We start from the raw sequence: 21,582 nt of genomic DNA, 5'->3' as shown, positions 1-21,582 counted from the left end.
CTGAAACAGTAAAATTTTGATTTTAAATCTTTTTTGAATTAAAAGATAACTTACACTATGGCATTGCAAATTGTCAAAATAAAATATTGGCAATACTCAGAACATCTTGTAGGTGAGCTGAGGTAAAAATATTGACGTCGTACTTATTTTTTAATTTGTAAATTTAGCTGAAACATCTACTGTTTACATTTTCCCCAAATGACCCTACTCAACATGTGCTATCTTTACTATAAAACTGAAACTACCAACGTAACGTTGATTCAATAAAGAAATTAAAATAAAACTTTTTTCTAAAATGTTAAGAATCAAATTCCAGGCTTTTCATTCATTTACTAAAATTTACTATTTACTATTTTTTTACGTTATGCTATTATTTGGGTACTTTTTTAGAATTTAGTCATTAAAAGGTACTATTTCCCCTTTTTTGAAACTTTTCACTACTTTAAATTTGCTAATACTGGAAATCAAAAAATTATAATCAAATTCTTTAAAACGATTGAATTATTTTTAAAAAATATTTTAAATTCAATTATTTTTATAAAATTTTGCAAAAGAATTTAATTATTTTCATAAATATTAAAATTTTATAGGAATTTAATTAATTTAGAATTGCATTTAAAAAAAATTTTACAAAATCAATTACCGTCAACTGGGGCTATTTTGTGCATCCGGGGGCGGTTTTGTGCACGCGAGTTTTTTAATGAATAAAATTATTAAAATGAATTATTTTAATCTGCTATTTTGTTAAATGAAAGTTTGATTACTTGACAATAGAGAGTACTAAATGTTATTATTTAATTCTTTGTCAGTTGACAGAAAAAAATTCCTAAAAATGGAAAATTTGTGTCAAGGGTTTTGAAAGTTCGGAAAAATTTTACCAGATCTTTTAGAGTTTTAATGTGTCTCGTAAACTGATTTAGATATTTGTTGTCAATTGTGTTGTGATGGTACATGCGTAATGCGTCAATTTTTTATTCATTATTTTAAGAGAAAAGTGGAAAAAACTGAAAAATAAGGATTCCATGGGGCTATTTTGTGCGCACTTAAAAATATCAAATAGTTTTCAGAAATGTTTTATTTAGTAAGTAAGAAAGATTCTGTGTATCATTTTATACATTTTTGTCTTACTTTTTTGTCAAAAAATTGTAAATATGTTAATTAAAATCATTAAAACGATTAAAACTTTAATGAATATTTATAAGTTTTTGAAATTAGTTTTAAAAGTATTTTCTCGTTTCTCTTAAAATAACTTGAAAAGTATATTAGATATTAAATTGTTATCTATTTAATCTTAAAAATATTTATTTCAAGTTTTTTAAAAATATCATTCAAAACCATTAAAAAAGCTCCTATTGAAATGATGTTTTAAAGTTATTTATAAGTGTTTAAACGATCATTTTATAATTGAGGGGCTTGATGCTATAATGTGTTACGCGCCATTCACTTAACATGGCGTGTAACACATTAGAGCATCCAGCCCCTCAATTATATTAATATATTATTATAAAATATATATTTAAAAAAATGTTATTTAATATCTGCGTATAATATACAGGGGAGTGTAAAGTATGGTGGCGGACACTTTCTTTTTTGCGTCTCTCTCTCTCAAAAAACAATATTTTTCAAAATTTAAAAAGCAGGCATCGCTATTAAGCTTTACCCTGGTTAAAAAACCGGACAGATTTCGGACTAATCCGAAATTTGTCCGAAACAATGCGGTTTATGGTCAGGTTTCTGTCACCCGAAATTAATCCGGAAAAATCCGAACTCTATACGGTTTGTGAACAACTAGTGAATCCGGAGTTGGTCCGATGAAGTCCGAAATTAATATCAGTTAATTTTAACTAGTGAATCCGGAATTAGCCCGAAGCAATAAAAAATTAGTCTGGACAATTTAGTGGAAGTTCATGGAAGTTCAAATTCATAATAGAATTTATGAAGTGCCACGAAAAGAAATGACAAGAAACTAACACATAATCAGTGTTAATTTTAATATTGAAACAAGATAATTAATAATACTAGTAAATTTGTAAAAACAAATTATGACTGCAGAATTAAATATTTTATTTACCATAAGTAAATACCCTGAATAAAAAGTAGGACCGATTTCAGACTAATCCGGAATTTATCCGCAACAGTACGGTTTATTGTGGAGTTTTTTCACCATGAATTAAGTTTGAAATCAATATCGTTTTTTATAACTATTGAATCCGTAATTAGTCCGGCTTAGTCTGCAGTTAGTCAGGTCATATGCGACTAGTAAATGCAGAAGTAATCCGGTTGGTTTAACCAGTAAATCCGCAGCTAATCCGAAACAGTCTGCTTATATACAGGTTTTTGTTCTATAATCATTCCGGATTAAGTCTTTGAATTGGATTGCATATGGATTGTTTTGGACTGTCTGTGGATTATATATATTTACAAAGTCTTATAATTATAAGACTTCTTTTCGGACTGGGGTGTTTTGATCGGATATTATTCGGATTGACGCTGACTATTATAGAATTCTTTGCATACAGATTTTGGATTGTTCCAAACTTGTTTCGGATTAAATCTTTTAACTGGTTTAAATTTGGATTATTGCGGACTGATTTCGTATTCTTTACATATTGATTTCGTATTTATTTTAGATGAGTTTTTAGACGAACATAATTTCGGATTGTTGCGTAATAATTAAGGACTTAATTTAGACACTTAAGATTAACCCAGACTGATTTAGGACCGTCTATTACTGGATTCTTAGCATACATATTTAGGATTGTTTCGTATTTGTTTCGGAATATGATTTTACCACACTAATTCCGAATTGAAGCGGACTAATGTCGGATTCTTTGTGTACAGATTTCGGATTATTTCGTATTTGTTTCGGATTATACCTTTTAGATGGATTAAATCCGGATTGTTGCAGACAATTTTCGGATTTTTAGCATACAGATTTCGGATTGTTTCGTACTTCTTTCGGAATAGGACTTTGCCACATTTAAATTCAAATTGTTGCGGACATACCGGATTTCTAGCTTACAGAGTTCGGATTGCTCTGGACATTTTGCGGATTAAGTTTTTTTAACTAGATTAAACTCGGATTGTTGCGGACTGATTCCGTATTCTTTACATATTGATATCGGATAATTCCGTACTTATTTTAGAAGAATTCTTCACCGGTCATAAATTTGAATTGTTGCGGACTGATTACGGACTGAATTTGTAGACATTCAGGATTACTCCGGAGTGTTTTCGGATTCAGGTTTTCGTTCGGATTGATATCAGACTAGCGCGGATCATTTTCGGACCTTTTTCGTATAATTTTCGGACTAATCCGTACTAATCTGTCTGTAATTAATCCGAAATAAGTCCGAAATTTTTACCAGGGTATCTATTAAGCTGACATCTATTAAGCATATTTCTGTCAAAAGCGGCTGGTAAAATTTAAATTCAGTGAAATTTTACAGCTCTTGGCGCAAAAAACTGATTTTTTTATTTTTGAAAGTTGTAAGGTATGGTGGCGCATTTGGTGTATTTAACTAAAATATTATGTAGATGTTAAAATTATTTATTAAAACTACTAGAAATGATGAAAAATAACAAAAAGAGAAAAAACTGATGATTTTACATTATAGAAAAAAAAGTTTCACTTCAGTTATGGTTACAATTTGGACATGTGAAGTAGCTGGTGGCTGTTTTAACGCAACTAGAATAAGAGAAGACCGCAAGTGTCACATATTCGAGAATTGTTGCGTTGGAGCACATGAGGCATTAGTACACAAAAAATGCAAAAAAAATTGAAACTCGTGCAAAAAATGATCCACCACTGTACGTTAAAAAAATTGCGCCATCATACCTTACAAGCTATTGATGAAAATATGATGGTGTTACTTTCATACAGCGCCAATTGAGAAAAATTTAAAATACAAAAAACTGTTGTCCAAGGTCTAAACAATACGTTCCATACATTTACCAGACTCAATTTTCAAAAAATCTTCACTCTGGCACTGTTAACACACATATCTAATAAAACTTTTTTTCTTTTTTTCACTACTTTTTTATTCAAAATCACTTAAAGTACAAAGCACGCGTTTGGTCATTAATACTACTGCATATAAAATGTCATCACGATAAAAGACATCGACCATAGTGATAAGGCGCTTCAGATGTGACGTTACATGCCAGATTTGACAAGTCCGCCACCATACCTTACACGCCACGATACCTTACATTCCCCCACTCAATAACATATATGTATGCTGTCCTTCCGGTTTGGACAACTTTTTGAAAAGTGGTGTGCCTTCTATAAGAATGTTTTAAGTCAATGGACTTAAACCACACACTAAAGCCATAGACTTAAAAAATTCTTATAGAAGGGACCCCACTTTTCAAAAAGTTGTCCAAACCGGAAAATATATGTTATTGAGTGTACAATTTAAAGAAGAATTATTAATTTTTGGTAAATCCATATTTTAGCAAAATCTTAGTGTTTTATTTTACATTTTTTTGTATAATATCTATAAAAAAAATTTTACTAGGTCATTCGTTTTTATTTTACTCTCAAATATATACACAAAAGATTTAATAAAGCAGAAACGATTTAAATGAATGTTTACGCAATATTATAGAAAGACAAAGTTCGATGCCCAAAATAGCCCCATCCCGGGAGCTATTGTGTGCACGACTTTCAATGACTACAACTAAGACAAAAGATTTTTTTTCTTTGCCAAATTTATAGGAAACCTTCAGAAGGATGTCCACAACATATATTAAAAGTTGATTTTCATTATTTTTTTTTATTCTAAATTTTAATAAATCTTTTAGTCAAAAAAAGCTCTTTGGTGCACAAAATAGCCCCGGTTGAATTTTAATATAATTCTTTGCAATCATTTGATTATTTTCATAAATAATAATATTTATGGCAGGATTTTAAGGTAGTACGCTCGCGACAGTCACTCTCAAAAGTAAATTTTAATAAAATGCTATAGTATGGTGCAGTTACTGTAGCATATTTTTGCTTGGACTGTACTGAATACATAGTCAGCCCTATGTACAGACACACTCACACACAAGTATACTAGTCAGGTTAGAATATTATATTATATTATATCTTTTAACTGAAACGGTTAATATTGTTAAATTTTTTTGTTATAAATTTCTTGAACATTCATTTATAATATAATAGTTTTTTAAAACAATCTATAGAAAATTTTAGAAGTTATTAGAAGAAATGTGCCGTTTACATGCACTTTTCATAGGTTAACCATGTTAAATAACAAACTTTGAACTTAAATATCTTGTTTTAGAAACGGTTAATTTTTTTAATATTTTGCAAATACATAGATCTTGTTATTAACTATTCTGATTTCAAATTTCATGAAATTCCATAGAAAAGTGAGATCACGAGCGTACTACCTTAATTATTTTTAATACAATTTTATAGGAATTGTTTAAAAATGTAATTATTTAAAAAAATTTAATTTCTATTCTACGAAAAAATTAATTATTTGAAAATATGGTTTTTTTTAATTTTTTTGAAGAATTCAATTATTTACAAAAATATTAGAATTTTTCACAGGAATTCAATTATTTTAAATGTTTTAATAAAATTGTTTGAAATCAATAAATTATTTTAAATATAATTTTAATTCAATATTTTGGAAATAATTTAATTAGGGTCATTTGGGGTAAATATAAACACGAGGTAAATGTAAACAGTAGATGTTTTAGCTAAATTTACAAATTTAAAAATAAGTACGACGTCAATATTTTTACCTCAGCTTACCTACAAGATGTTCTGAGTATTGCCCATATTTTATTTTGACAATTGACAATGCCATAGTGTAAGTTTTTTTTTAATGCAAAAAAGATTGAAAATCAAAATTTTACTGTTTCAGTATTTTGTCTCGCATTTGCATAAAAATAAATTTTAAAATCAAACAAAATATGTAATTTTTCCTTATTAATGCCCTAACAAAAATTGACTTTGATTTTCGTCAATTTACTTAATAAATAATTAAGTGTTTACATTTACCTCGAGAATTCGAAAACTCGGGGTAAATGTAAACAGAACTTGAACTACATTTTAAAAGAAAATAATTGAATAAATTTGCTTTTATGTCACAATTTCATTAATTTGGCAATGTAAAATTACATAGAAAAGAAAATTAGGTCCTCTTTGAAAAAAAAATTTGATAAAAAAAAATTTTTTTTTGAAAATTTGATCAATTTTTAAAAATATTTTTAGGTTCATCCGCCATTTTGAAAATTTAAAATTTGACTTCAAACTCGTATTCAGCGACCTCAAAAACCCCCGAGTAACCAGATTCAAACAAATTTGATCAATTTTTAACAATATTTTATGTTTGACCCCCATATTGGATCCACCATTTTGAAATTTAAAAATTCAATTTTAGATTCTTAAAAAAAAAAAAAAAAAAAAACTTCTTTTTACCAAGTTGAATGATAATCTATTAAAATTTGTTCAAGTTATTCAAGTTTTTACATTACTAACTTTGTAATGGTTGACTGTTTATTTATATGATACATTATCAGTCAACTGGTTGATTTACTATACCTCTACGAAGAACTTTTTTCAGTTTTTCCATCCCTTAAAACAACTGTATATTTGAAATAACTTGTTTTTTAAACCTCGCTTAACTACAGTGGTGTTTACATTTACCTCGAATTTTAGGAAAATTTTTAAATCTCGGGGTAAATGTAAACAGTCAGTTTTAGGCGATTCAGGTGCATCAATATTTTTTTGTATCTCATAAAATTTTTCTAGGGAAGGATAGTAACAAGTTCATGCAAAAGAAATCCGTCCGTTTTACCTTTGAACAAAAGAAACTCATGTTTTTTTCGTGAAAAATAGATATTCCGTTTACATTTACCCCAAATGACCCTATGCTTTTACATTATAATAAAAACTTTTCTAAGGATTCAATTATTTACATGAATAATTCTTCGAAAGAATTCAATTACGTCGATACATGATAAAATAAGAAAATTATTTTCGAGAGTTAAATTATTTTTTGGCATTTTAATAAATTTTTTTGTAAAATTTAATTATTTTCATAAGTAATAATGTTTATCACAAGAAGTCAATTATTTTCAAGACAATTTAATAAAATGTTTCATACATATTTAATTATTCTCAAAAATTTTGATAGAATTCTTTGTAAAATTTAATTATTTTTAAAAAGTTTTTGTAATTCAATGATTTTCAATATTTACTATTTTCATAAAATTTCCAAACAAAATTCTCTTATTTAACAAATTCAATTATTTCAATTAGAATTTGTATAAAAGTAAGTGTAAAGCAATCAATTATTTAAAATTTTTTATACATAAAATTCTTCACAACAATTGAATTACTTTTATTAATACTTAAATTTTTCCATGTATAGTATAATTCGTTGCAGGAATTCAATTTATTGGCAGAATGAAGGAGAAATCAATATTTATAATGAAAATTAGGAAAAAGTATAGGAAATAAAATATTGAATGGGATTCTTGTTAGTTTTATGAAGTGTCTAAAATGATTTTTTTGTCGTTTGTAACTTCAGTTTCATTAAAAGTCAGAGAAAGTAGTGATTTTGGTTTTTAATTGAAATTCCGGGATTCTTAGATCATTGCTTTCCCCACTTGGATTCTCTTAAAATTTTTTGATATGACTTCTGATATTAAAATAAACAATTAACAAAAAAAAAGTTGCTTCTAAGGCGAGGAATTATCAATGTACACTTGTGTTCATCGATGCCTTTGTCGGATGAACGTGTTGGACTGAGTGGGTATCATTTTCACACAAATTTTTTTCCAAAAATGTTATATTATACAAAATAGATAAGTTTATATTGTAATAGAAGTAAAAAGAAAATTTGTTACTTTTTGCAAAGGAGAAATTTATAAATGTTATATTTTACAATTCTAAAATTGACAAATGCTATATTTTACAAAATTTTGCATAATTGAGTTTTTCAATCGTTTTTTAACTATTATAACAGTTACGAAAATGACCATGTACACCCCTTCGTCCTAATGTTCACAGTTTTGTTCCTAGAGAACTAAAAATTGGTACACATATGTATTTTCACTCGTAGATTACTGAAAAAATATAGCGAACATATTTGAAATTGATCTTCATAGTATTTTCAGAAAAAGAATCGAAAATTTTGAAAAACATGCATTTACCCCTTGGCGCTCATAATTTTTTACCTTGAGAGCTGGAAATTAGTAAACTTATGTATTTTCACGCGTAGATATACCAGAAAAAATATAGCGAAAATGATAGAAGTTGATATTTAAATTGTTCTCTTAAAAAAATTGAAATTTTTGAGAATTTAATCAAAAAAGTGTGTTACAATTCACAATTGTAACGCTAGCGGTTACAATTCTTGACATAGTGGACTGTAGTTTTATTTTTCTACGTGAAACGATTCTACGGATACCGCTTTACGAAAATTGTGTAAAAAATTTCCTTACGGAATTTCTGCAAATATTCCGCATTGTATATTTTAGTAGAGTTTTCGATAACTTATAAAACTGTCAAACTGTTAACAATTCCAATTGGAATTGGTAACAGTTTTTTATACTTTTTAATATTATTTCTGTATTACTTTTAAAAATATTTTTATTAATTTTTCACGGAAAAAAATCCTTAGCTGATAAAAAAATGTTATACTGTTACCAAATCCAATTGGAGTTAATAATAGTTTAATAGTTTTTTAAAATCGAAAACTACAAAAATATACAATGCGAAACATTTGCAAAAATTCCGTACCGAAACTTTTTTACGGAATTTTCGTAGAGTGGTTTCCGTGGAATCGTTTTATGTGGGATCGTATGTTATATAATTAATATATGTGACGCGACCCCAAGAAAGGTACCTAAGAAGCAAACGAATTATAGGTTGGGTTAGAGTTAAATTTATCTTGATTAAAAGTTCATTTTTAATTATTTGAAATTGAAACCAATATTCATGAAATATTTTGAATATAATAAAGACTTGAAGACCAACAATTTTTAATTATTAATTGATTATCTTTTTGTATTTTTACTCAACAAATTTAAAACATAACCTCAAATTTTTTCCTTCTTAGGTACCTTTCTTCGGGTCGCGTCACATATATGGACGTCCACATGAAAAGGTCCCATTTTGACACTATTGGACTTATCTACATGGGCGAATTCCTTGCAAAATTTAGAAAATTTTGAGTGGTCATAGAACATTCCCAGGTTAAAATCCCCGTACAGGATCCTTAAAGGATCCTCTCGGGATCCAGTGCAGGTCCTGTGCAGGATCCCGACCGGATCCCGTACCCGTCCTGTACAGGATCCTGACCGGATCCCGTGCAGAAAATTGGAACAGGGTTCCTGTGCAGGTTCCGATGCAGGAACCTTAGCTATCAAAGGTTCTTGTAAAGGTTCCTGTACAGGAACACTTGCAGGATCATGTACAGGAAACTTTTTAATTTTTTAATTTTTATATGTTAAGCAACATTTGACATACATAGACTTCATATTTCAATATGTTAGGCTCGTATAACAATGTTGGACAGAAAAATGTATTGCGCATTCGAGAAACTCATAGAAAACTACTGCGCAGGAGTTAAAAATATAAATAAATTAATTGAGGAAACTGTGTAGGTTCCTTTACGGGTTCCTTACAGGATCCTTTATACTTAAGTACCTGCAGTTTACAAAACTGTAAAGGTTCCTGTGCATGAACCTTTACAAAGTTTCCTGTACATGATCCTGCAAGTGTTCCTGTACAGGAACCTTTACAAGAACCTTTGATAGCTAAGGTTCCTGCATCGGAACCTGCACAGGAACCCTGTTCCAATTTCCTGCACGGGATCCGGTCGGGATCCTGCACAGGATCCCGAGAGGATCCTTTAAGGATCCTGTACAGGGATTTTAACCTGGGTTTTAGGTGAAAAATTCGATGAGTTACAGAATTTCAAAATTTAGAACGCCAAAACTTCATTTCGAGAAAAACGGAATTAAAGATTGTGATATCTCTGGTTCTTCTGGGAAGTTTTTCAGATAAAAATTGTTTCCAGTCCAGGGCACCTTAAAGATGAAAAACCAATAAGTTTAAAATTTTTAAAATTAACCCCCCCTCCCCTCAATTTTGAAAAACACGAAAATTCGACGAAATGGGCCCATTTCTAAAAAGAACGGTTTTTTATTAATAAATCATTTTTTACAAGGTAAAGGAGAGGTTTCCATCGCGGGATTCAAAAAAATTTATATCTTTTTTATTGTGTTTTTTGAAAGCTACACGGAGAGAAATATCTGGGCTTTTTAGCATGAAAGTTCTTCATACTACGATTGCAAGAGACCTATGCGAATTAAATGATATTTATTGGTTTAAATACCATTAAATTGACTCCAATAAATATCATTTAATTCAATAAAATATTTAATTAATAATAGTCAATTAATAGGTAAATATGTAAATTATTTTTAATAATTTTTATCTGATAAAAGTAAAATCAATTAAGAAAAATTAATTAATAATTAGAAATTATCAATTAATAAGTGTAAATAAACTTATAACATGAATAATATAATATAATTTCATTGAGTCCTTGAATCGAATAACGCAGTGAGTGACCCTGAGGCGCTAACTGCTCACTGACTGGCAGTTGCGCGTTCCTCCGAGCGTCGGTTAAGTTATTCGAACAAAGGCCTCAATTTATAATAAATGACTAATTATTATTAAATACAATAATAGAAAATTTTTATTTTAAATATATTGCTCGTAACTTTTGCGAGATCCATATAAAATTCGACATTTCCTTGGTTCACTCAATATAAGCTAAGGTTTTCGAAATTTAAAAAAAAATATAGTTTCTTTCAAAGGTTATGTATTTAAAATTTACACTGAATATAAGACGTTTTCGAAATTTAAAAAAATTATAGTTTCTTTTAAAGGTTATGTACTTAAAATTTAAACTCAATATAAGTTGAGGTTTTCGAAATTAAAAAAAAACTGTGGCTTTTTTTAAGGTTATGTATATAAAATTTACACTCAATATAAGATGAGGTTTTTGAATTTTAAAGAAAATTTATTATTTCTTTAAAAGGTTATTTATTTAAATTTTACACTCAATATAAACTGAGGATTTCGAAATTAAAAACAAATTTATGGTCTTTTTAAAGCTTATGTACTTAAAATTTACACTCAACATAAAATGAGGATTTCGAAATTAAAAAAAAATTTGACTTATTTGGATGGTTATGTACTTAAAATTTACACACAATATAAGCTGAGGTTTTCGAAATTTAAAGGAAATTTATCATTTCTTTGAAAGGTTATGTATTTAAATTTTACACTCAATATAAACTGAGGATTTCGAAATTAAAAAAAAATTTGACTTCTTTGAAAGGTTATGTATTTGAAATTTACACTCAATATAAACTGAGGTTTTCGATATTTAAAAAAAATTTAGAATTTTTTAAGGATTTTGTATTTAAAATTTACACTCAATATAAACTGAGGATTTCGAAATTTAAAAAAAATTTGACTTCTTTGAATGGTTATGTATTTGAAATTTACACTCAATATAAACTGAGGTTTTCGATATTTAAAAAAAATTTAGAATTTTTTTTAAGGATTTTGTATTTAAAATTTACACTCAATATAAACTGAGGATTTCGAAATTTAAAAAAAATTTGACTCCTTTGAAAGTTTATGTATTTGAAATTTACACTCAATATAAACTGAGGATTTCGATATTTAAAAAAAATTTAGAATTTTTTTTAAGGATTATGTATTTAACATTTACACTCAATATAAACTGAGGATTTCGATATTTAAAAAAAATTTAGAATTTTTTTAAGGATTTTGTATTTAAAATTTACACTCAATATAAACTGAGGATTTCGAAATTAAAAAAAAATTTGACTTCTTTGAATGGTTATGTATTTGAAATTTACACTCAATATAAACTGAGGTTTTCGATATTTAAAAAAAATTTAGAATTTTTTTTAAGGATTTTGTATTTAAAATTTACACTCAATATAAACTGAGGATTTCGAAATTTAAAAAAAATTTGACTTCTTTGAAAGGTTACGTATTTGAAATTTACACTCAATATAAACTGAGGTTTTCGATATTTAAAAAAAATTTAGAATTTTTTAAGGATTTTGTATTTAAAATTTACACTCAATATAAACTGAGGATTTCGAAATTTAAAAAAAATTTGACTCCTTTGAAAGTTTATGTATTTGAAATTTACACACAATATAAACTGAGGATTTCGATATTTAAAAAAAATTTAGAATTTTTTTTAAGGATTATGTATTTAAAATTTACACTCAATATAAACTGAGAATTTCGATATTTAAGAAAAATTTAGAATTTTTTTTTAAGGATTTTGTATTTAAAATTTACACTCAATATAAACTGAGGATTTCGAAATTAAAAAAAATATTTGACTTCTTTGAAAGGTTATGTATTTAAATTTTACACTCAATATAGGCTGAGGTTTTCGAAATTTAATAAAAATTTATGGTTTTTTTAAAGGTTATGTATTTAAATTTTACACTCAATATAAACTGAGGATTTCGAAATTAAAAAAAATTTGACTTATTTGGATGGTTATGTATTTGAAATTTACACTCAATATAAACTGAGGTTTTCGATATTTAAAAAAAATTTTAAATTTTTTAAGGATTTTGTATTTAAAATTTACACTCAATATAAACTGAGGTTTTCGAAATTTAAAGGAAATTTATGATTTCTTTGAAAGGATATGTATTTAAATTTTACACTCAATATAAACTGAGGATTTCGAAATTAAAAAAAATTTGACTTCTTTGAATGGTTATGTATTTGAAATTTACACTCAATATAAACTGAGGTTTTCGATATTTAAAAAAAATTTAGAATTTTTTAAGGATTTTGTATTTAAAATTTACACTCAATATAAACTGAGGATTTCGAAATTTAAAAAAAATTTGACTTCTTTGAAAGGTTATGTATTTGAAATTTACACTCAATATAAACTGAGGTTTTCGATATTTAAAAAAAATTTAGAATTTTTTTTAAGGATTTTGTATTTAAAATTTACACTCAATATAAACTGAGGATTTCGAAATTTAAAAAAAATTTGACTTCTTTGAAAGGGTATTTGAAATTTACACTCAATATAAACTGAGGTTTTCGATATTTAAAAAAAATTTAGAATTTTTTTTAAGGATTTTGTATTTAAAATTTACACTCAATATAAACTGAGGATTTCGATATTTAAAAAAAATTTAGAATTTTTTTAAGGATTTTGTATTTAAAATTTACACTCAATATAAACTGAGGATTTCGAAATTAAAAAAAAATTTGACTTCTTTGAATGGTTATGTATTTGAAATTTACACTCAATATAAACTGAGGATTTCGATATTTAAAAAAAATTTAGAATTTTTTTTAAGGATTATGTATTTAACATTTACACTCAATATAAACTGAGGATTTCGAAATTTAAAAAAAATTTGACTTCTTTGAAAGGTTATGTATTTGAAATTTACACTCAATATAAACTGAGGTTTTCGATATTTAAAAAAAATTTAGAATTTTTTTTAAGGATTTTGTATTTAAAATTTACACTCAATATAAACTGAGGATTTCGAAATTTAAAAAAAATTTGACTTCTTTGAAAGGGTATTTGAAATTTACACTCAATATAAACTGAGGTTTTCGATATTTAAAAAAAATTTAGAATTTTTTTTAAGGATTTTGTATTTAAAATTTACACTCAATATAAACTGAGGATTTCGATATTTAAAAAAAATTTAGAATTTTTTTAAGGATTTTGTATTTAAAATTTACACTCAATATAAACTGAGGATTTCGAAATTAAAAAAAAATTTGACTTCTTTGAATGGTTATGTATTTGAAATTTACACTCAATATAAACTGAGGATTTCGATATTTAAAAAAAATTTAGAATTTTTTTTAAGGATTATGTATTTAACATTTACACTCAATATAAACTGAGGATTTCGATATTTAAAAAAAATTTAGAATTTTTTTAAGGATTTTGTATTTAAAATTTACACTCAATGTAAACTGAGGATTTCGAAATTAAAAAAAAATTTGACTTCTTTGAATGGTTATGTATTTGAAATTTACACTCAATATAAACTGAGGTTTTCGATATTTAAAAAAAATTTAGAATTTTTTTTAAGGATTATGTATTTAACATTTACACTCAATATAAACTGAGGATTTCGATATTTAAAAAAAATTTAGAATTTTTTTAAGGATTTTGTATTTAAAATTTACACTCAATATAAACTGAGGATTTCGAAATTAAAAAAAAATTTGACTTCTTTGAAAGGGTATTTGAAATTTACACTCAATATAAACTGAGGTTTTCGATATTTAAAAAAAATTTAGAATTTTTTTTAAGGATTTTGTATTTAAAATTTACACTCAATATAAACTGAGGATTTCGATATTTAAAAAAAATTTAGAATTTTTTTAAGGATTTTGTATTTAAAATTTACACTCAATATAAACTGAGGATTTCGAAATTAAAAAAAAATTTGACTTCTTTGAATGGTTATGTTTTTGAAATTTACACTCAATATAAACTGAGGATTTCGATATTTAAAAAAAATTTAGAATTTTTTTTAAGGATTATGTATTTAACATTTACACTCAATATAAACTGAGGATTTCGATATTTAAAAAAAATTTAGAATTTTTTTAAGGATTTTGTATTTAAAATTTACACTCAATGTAAACTGAGGATTTCGAAATTAAAAAAAAATTTGACTTCTTTGAATGGTTATGTATTTGAAATTTACACTCAATATAAACTGAGGTTTTCGATATTTAAAAAAAATTTAGAATTTTTTTTAAGGATTATGTATTTAACATTTACACTCAATATAAACTGAGGATTTCGATATTTAAAAAAAATTTAGAATTTTTTTAAGGATTTTGTATTTAAAATTTACACTCAATATAAACTGAGGATTTCGAAATTAAAAAAAAATTTGACTTCTTTGAAAGGGTATTTGAAATTTACACTCAATATAAACTGAGGTTTTCGATATTTAAAAAAAATTTAGAATTTTTTTTAAGGATTTTGTATTTAAAATTTACACTCAATATAAACTGAGGATTTCGAAATTTAAAAAAAATTTGACTCCTTTGAAAGCTTATGTATTTGAAATTTACACTCAATATAAACTGAGGATTTCGATATTTAAAAAAAATTTAGAATTTTTTTTAAGGATTATGTATTTAACATTTACACTCAATATAAACTGAGGATTTCGATATTTAAAAAAAATTTAGAATTTTTTTAAGGATTTTGTATTTAAAATTTACACTCAATATAAACTGAGGATTTCGAAATTAAAAAAAAATTTGACTTCTTTGAAAGTTTATGTATTTGAAATTTACACACAATATAAACTGAGGATTTCGATATTTAAAAAAAATTTAGAATTTTTTTTAAGGATTATGTATTTAAAATTTACACTCAATATAAACTGAGAATTTCGATATTTAAGAAAAATTTAGAATTTTTTTTTAAGGATTTTGTATTTAAAATTTACACTCAATATAAACTGAGGATTTCGAAATTAAAAAAAATATTTGACTTCTTTGAAAGGTTATGTATTTAAATTTTACACTCAATATAGGCTGAGGTTTTCGAAATTTAATAAAAATTTATGGTTTTTTTAAAGGTTATGTATTTAAATTTTACACTCAATATAAACTGAGGATTTCGAAATTAAAAAAAATTTGACTTATTTGGATGGTTATGTATTTGAAATTTACACTCAATATAAACTGAGGTTTTCGATATTTAAAAAAAATTTTAAATTTTTTAAGGATTTTGTATTTAAAATTTACACTCAATATAAACTGAGGTTTTCGATATTTAAAAAAAATTTAGAATTTTTTAAGGATTTTGTATTTAAAATTTACACTCAATATAAACTGAGGATTTCGAAATTTAAAAAAAATTTGACTTCTTTGAAAGGTTATGTATTTGAAATTTACACTCAATATAAACTGAGGTTTTCGAAATTTAAAGAAAATTTATGATTTCTTTGAAAGGTTATTTATTTAAATTTTACACTCAAAATAAACTGAGGATTTCGAAATCAAAAAAAATTTGACTTATTTGGATGGTTATGTAATTGAAATTTACACTCAATATAAACTGAGGTTTTCGATATTTAAAAAAAATTTATAGTCTTTTTAAAGGTTATGTACTTAAAATTTACACTCAATATAAACTGAGGATTTCGAAATTAAAAAAAATTTGACTTATTTGGATGGTTATGTATTTGAAATTTACACTCAATATAAACTGAGGTTTTCGATATTTAAAAAAAATTTAGACTTTTTTTTAAGGATTTTATATTTAAAATTTACACTCAATTTATACTGAGGATTTCGAAATTTAAAAATAATTTGACTTCTTTGAAAGGTTATGCATTTGAAATTTACATTCAATATAAGCTGAGGTTTTCGAAATTTAAAAAAAATATGGTTTTTTCAAAGGTTATGTACTTAAAATTTATACTCAATGGGTGTTTTCGGCATTCGCCCTGAGTTAACTCCAGAGTCAGCAGTGGTGCTCACTCGATTTTAAATGTAATTTTTATTTTTCAATTCAGCTGTCAGTTGTCATTGGCGAAATCAGTAAACATCTCGCTCTTAATTGGTGAATTACCATAACGTGTGAAATGTGCTTTAAGTGCTAGAATATAATATTAAAAAAAAAAAAAAATCCCTAGTTTTTCAATAAAGTTCCTAGAAATTTGTCAACAGATGACCCAGAGTTAACACTACTTCACTTGCAAGAGTAAAAGAAAAGGGTAATGTAATAACCTATAAGTGACAATTTAAAGTTAGTGGATTATACGTATTTTTAAATTAAAAAACGAAGCAAAAAGAGTAAAAAATGGAAGAAGGTATGTATGAAATAAAATCAAAAAATTGATGTTATTAAATTTTGTACTATTCACATCCTATAATTTATTATTTATTTTTCTAAGAAAAATTTGAAAGTTGCTCAAAAATTAATTTTTGAGCAACTTTCAAATTTTTCAAAAAAAAAAAAAAAAAAAAAAATGGGTATATTTTCTATTTACTAATTTTAAAATTAGTACATAGAAAATATACCCATTTTTGTCTATTTTTCGTTTTACAATCTCAATTTTGTTTATAAAATTATTACTTTCTTTTAGGAAAAAATTTAAAAATTTTATTTGATATTTGTAGAAAAAAGGAAATAACTTTAACTAATTCCATTTCTCAATTACAATTTTAGAACAAAACTCATTGTTTTTTTAGAAATAAACCAAAGAAATTTCATAAATATATTTTCATAATTTATTTTTTAATAATTTTTTTCAACAAACATCTACTTCTATTTTGTAATCACAATTTTAATAAAACAAAGTTCTGCTTTTTTGAAAAAATATATATTTGAAATAGTTCTCCTGATTCTGATTAAACTCTCGTTTTCAAATTTTTTCAAAAATAGAGACGAATATATTAAAAAAATATTGAGAAATATGCCATTGTTTTTTTCATTCTTGTTAAGGAAATACTTAAAAAGAAATTATTAAATTTTGTTTCAATTTATTATAAAATTCAAATGTTAATAACATTGTTGTTAAATATCTACTAACATTAACATTTACACATAAAAAATACGTTTTAAAGAAATGTTTCTCGATTTAACTGTACCAATTTTTATAATAACTAATTTTTAATGTTGTAATTATAGTTGACTTACTGATGGTGATCACTGGGGCATATAATATGATTTTTGATAATGAAGACGAAGAAGAGGAAGAAGATTTCATATATTTAGCCAACGTGACTGAAAAAGAACAACATCCCAAAAATCTGCATTTTTTTGAAGAAACAGTTCCACAGTATTCACTCTCAGGTATAAATTACACAAGTCTATCAAATTACACATTCATTTTAAAAAAACTTACATGTTGTTGGAAAGAAATTATTAAAATCTAATTTTAAATAATGAAATATAAATTATTAATTAATTAATTAATTAAAAAGAGTCAACTATTAAGTTTTGACTTGGCTCGTCGAATAAAAAATTCAGGCCTCGGATATTATAACTTTTTCGACTTTTTTCGACTATTTGACTATTTTTAAATAATTTTTCTAACTAAATTTTTGAAATTTACAATTAAAAAGAGTTTCAATAATTGAAATTTAATTGAAAATAATTTATTTTTTCAAAATTTTTTAAAATCAACTTTTAAAGAATTTTAATTGCAAATTTTGAAAATAATAGATTTGACAAAAATTTTTATAAAAAATCTTTAAGTGTAAATTTAAAAATGGTAATTAATGAAAATTTGCTTCTAAAAATTATACAAATTTCCAAAAATTCAAATACATGCAAAAAATAACGTTAAAATTTTTTACAATTTACTTTTTTAGATTAATTAAAAAATTTTTTGGAGAAGTCACGTTTTTATTAATAATTAAAATTCTTTAAAAATTCAATTATTTGTTTAAATAGAATTTACCAAATTTGAATTGTTTAGAAATTTTTCAATTGTATATAATTAAAAAAATATTATCTTTCATAAATTATTTTAAAAATAAATTTTAAGAAATTCTTTATTATAATTTGTTGAAAATTAATTAATAATTTAAAAAACATGGACATTAACAATCATTATAAAAAACTTAATTTTTGTATTTAAATGAATTCTCTAAGAACTTTCGGAAAATTATTAAAAATGATTGTTTTCGAAAATAAGTTTGATTTAAAATTGTAGAAAATAATTACGTTTTAAGAGAATTAAAGTTGTAATTTTTAGGAGTTAATGAATTTCAGAAGATTTTAAATAGAATTTTTGAAAATTTTATTTCCATATAAAGACAAACAAAAAGTGTTTAAATATTTATTTAGCGAAATTATTCAAGTTTTGAATAATTAAATTTAGAAATCAGTGAAAGATCAGAAAATGCAAAATAAAATTTTTGTGACAACACTGAATTGAATAAACGACTTTTTCTTCTTTAAATCGACAAAAGCAAGTTTTTTTGCACCTTAAAGTCGATACGAGGCCTGAAAATTTGAAACAGCTATTCAAATTATAACTAACTGCTTTTTTAAAACAATGCAGATTTTCAGTCACACTTTCGAATGACGAGAACTACATTTGAACAACTAAGCCTTCTATTAGGGCCGGATTTAAATTCAACACATATGAATGTATCCGTAACGAAGAAATTGGCTATTGCTATTTGGACATTTGCGAATCAGGAGGTCTATAGGTATGTATAAGTATATAGACTTAAGTATATATAGACTTCGCACTCATTTGTAATTTTTTATAAAACTTAAATTTCGAAAAGGTTTTACATTGAAATTATTAAAAATCTTAATTGCTGTTGAAAAAATAGTATTTAAATATTTATTTGATATTAATTGTTCAAGTTTTGAATAATTTAATACAGAAATAAATTGTGAAGAAATTAAATTAAATTAAATTAATTAATTAATTAATTCTTTTTTTTTCAATTTTTTTGTAAAAATTGTTATTATTTATGAAAATAATTGAATTATTGCGAAGTTTGCTTAGAATTTTATCAAAATTTTTTTTTGAAATAATTGAATTCTTTTGAAAAATTTTATTAAAACTGTAGATATTGAAAATTATTGAATTTTATTAAAATTTTTTGAAAATAATTGAATTTTTTGCAAAGAATTTTATTAAAATTTTTGAAAATAATTGAAATTTGGAGAAGAATTTTATTATTTTTAAAGATAATTGAATTTTGACGAGAATTTTTTTAAATTTTTGAACATAATTGAATTTTTGCAAAGAATTTGATTTCTTTTGAAAATAATTAAGTTTCTGCAATTCATTTGTAACTTCTCCAAAATTCAATTTTTTCCAGTACTTTTAGTAAAAATCCCTGACTTCTCCCTGACCAATTTTACTTTCCCTGACTTTTCCCTAAATTCCCTGACAACCCTGATAATCTAGTTAAAAACCGTAATTAACAAATATAAATTATACTGATTTTTTTCTAAAGAAATTAAAAATTTTCTAAAAAAATGTTTTATAAATAAATTAATTCCGGAAATTTTGGTATAAAAATGATGCAAATTATTTTTTCTTTCAAAGAAAAACAGAATTTTGTTAAAAAATTGTGATCAGAAATAGGACTTTTATAAGATTTTTCTCCTTTTATAAAAATAAACTCATAATTTTGTGAACAAAATTCCTAGTCTTTATTTTAACATTTTTCTAACTTTTATCAAAATCGTGGAATTTCACAAATTTTATGAAAATAAATATTAGAAATCAAAACTTATTAGAAAAACTTTTTTTAGAAAACAGATTTCATTAGAAATCGATTTTTTAGACAAAAATGATTAAAAAATATTTTATAGATAAAGTGACCATGTACCACACTTTTTACTACTTTTTTCCTAACTTTAGATCTATTGCTGATCGCTTTGGTGTCGCCAAATCAACGGCTTGGCAGTGTATGCTGGATGTGGCAACTTCTCTCTGTGCGCGTACAGGAGAATTCATAAAATGGCCTACCGGAGAAGCAATAGAAAGGAACAAGCAAGAGTTTTTAGCAATTGCTGGGTTTCCAGGCGTGATTGGAGCAATAGACGGATGTCACATTCAAATAAGCGCACCGCGCGAAAACCCTGCAAGTTACGTGAATAGGCACGGGTATTCTTCCATTAATATGCAAGGGATTTGCGATGCCAAGTTGCGCTTCATTCACGTTTTTGCGGGTTGTTGTGGCAGTATCAATGACGCACGAGTGTGGGAGATGAGCGACATAAAAGAGGAAAGTGAACGCAATAGCGAAACGTACTTTCCAGGACAGTCTCATATTTTGGGCGACAAGATATATCCTGTTCATTTTAATTTGTTGCCGCCTTACAAAAATTATGGACAGTTATTGAGAGTGCAAACATTTTACAATCTCCTACATGCCAGAACACGCCAAGTGATAGAAAGGACTTTTGCGCTACTTATGAGTCGTTTTCGTAGATTGAAATATTTATATCTGCAAAACGTAGAGTACGCGTCTCTTATTATACTTGCTTGTTGCTGCCTCCACAACATTTGTATAAATTTAAATGATTTTCTGGATGGAATTTTAAATGTTGGAGAGGATGATTTTGATCAGCAGCTCGACGATGGAAATGATAATCCATTACCAGAAGTACCACAAGACAATCCGCGTTTTAATCCAGAGATTAAGCGCAATGTGATTGCGAATATGCTGTATTTAAATCGCGAGTGATTTCACGTACAATTAATCCTTCTATTACACTTCTTTTCTTTATCTGTTTCTTTCTTTAGGGTTGCCACAGGTCAAGGGAAGAAAAATTGGCCAGCGAAATCAGGGAAGAGTCAGGGATTTTTATTAAAAATAATGAAAAAACATGAATTTTTAAAATTCATGAGAAAACTCTGAATTTTGATGTTCTTTTGTTTCCCTCGCAAACTATAAAATTACCACCAAAACCTTCCATTTTTTTCTATTTCTGACAATAATTTCTTTTCAAATAACTTAATTTTTCAGGAACTATCATAAAA

General features: G+C 25.4%; 1 protein-coding gene across 1 annotated transcript; it reads left to right on the top strand.

The window, feature by feature from the left end:
- Positions 1-20,419: 20,419 nt before the first annotated feature.
- On the top strand, positions 20,420-21,286 carry LOC122503256 (putative nuclease HARBI1). The gene has a single exon (XM_043613730.1). It carries the CDS (start codon positions 20,420-20,422, stop codon positions 21,284-21,286), a length of 867 nt encoding a protein of 288 aa, XP_043469665.1.
- Positions 21,287-21,582: the final 296 nt, after the last annotated feature.

This window comes from Leptopilina heterotoma, unplaced genomic scaffold, assembly GCF_015476425.1.
Source record: "Leptopilina heterotoma isolate Lh14 unplaced genomic scaffold, ASM1547642v1 Lhet_251, whole genome shotgun sequence".
Classification (NCBI taxonomy): Eukaryota; Metazoa; Arthropoda; class Insecta; order Hymenoptera; family Figitidae; genus Leptopilina; species Leptopilina heterotoma.
This window is presented reverse-complemented; position numbering and strand designations above follow the sequence as displayed.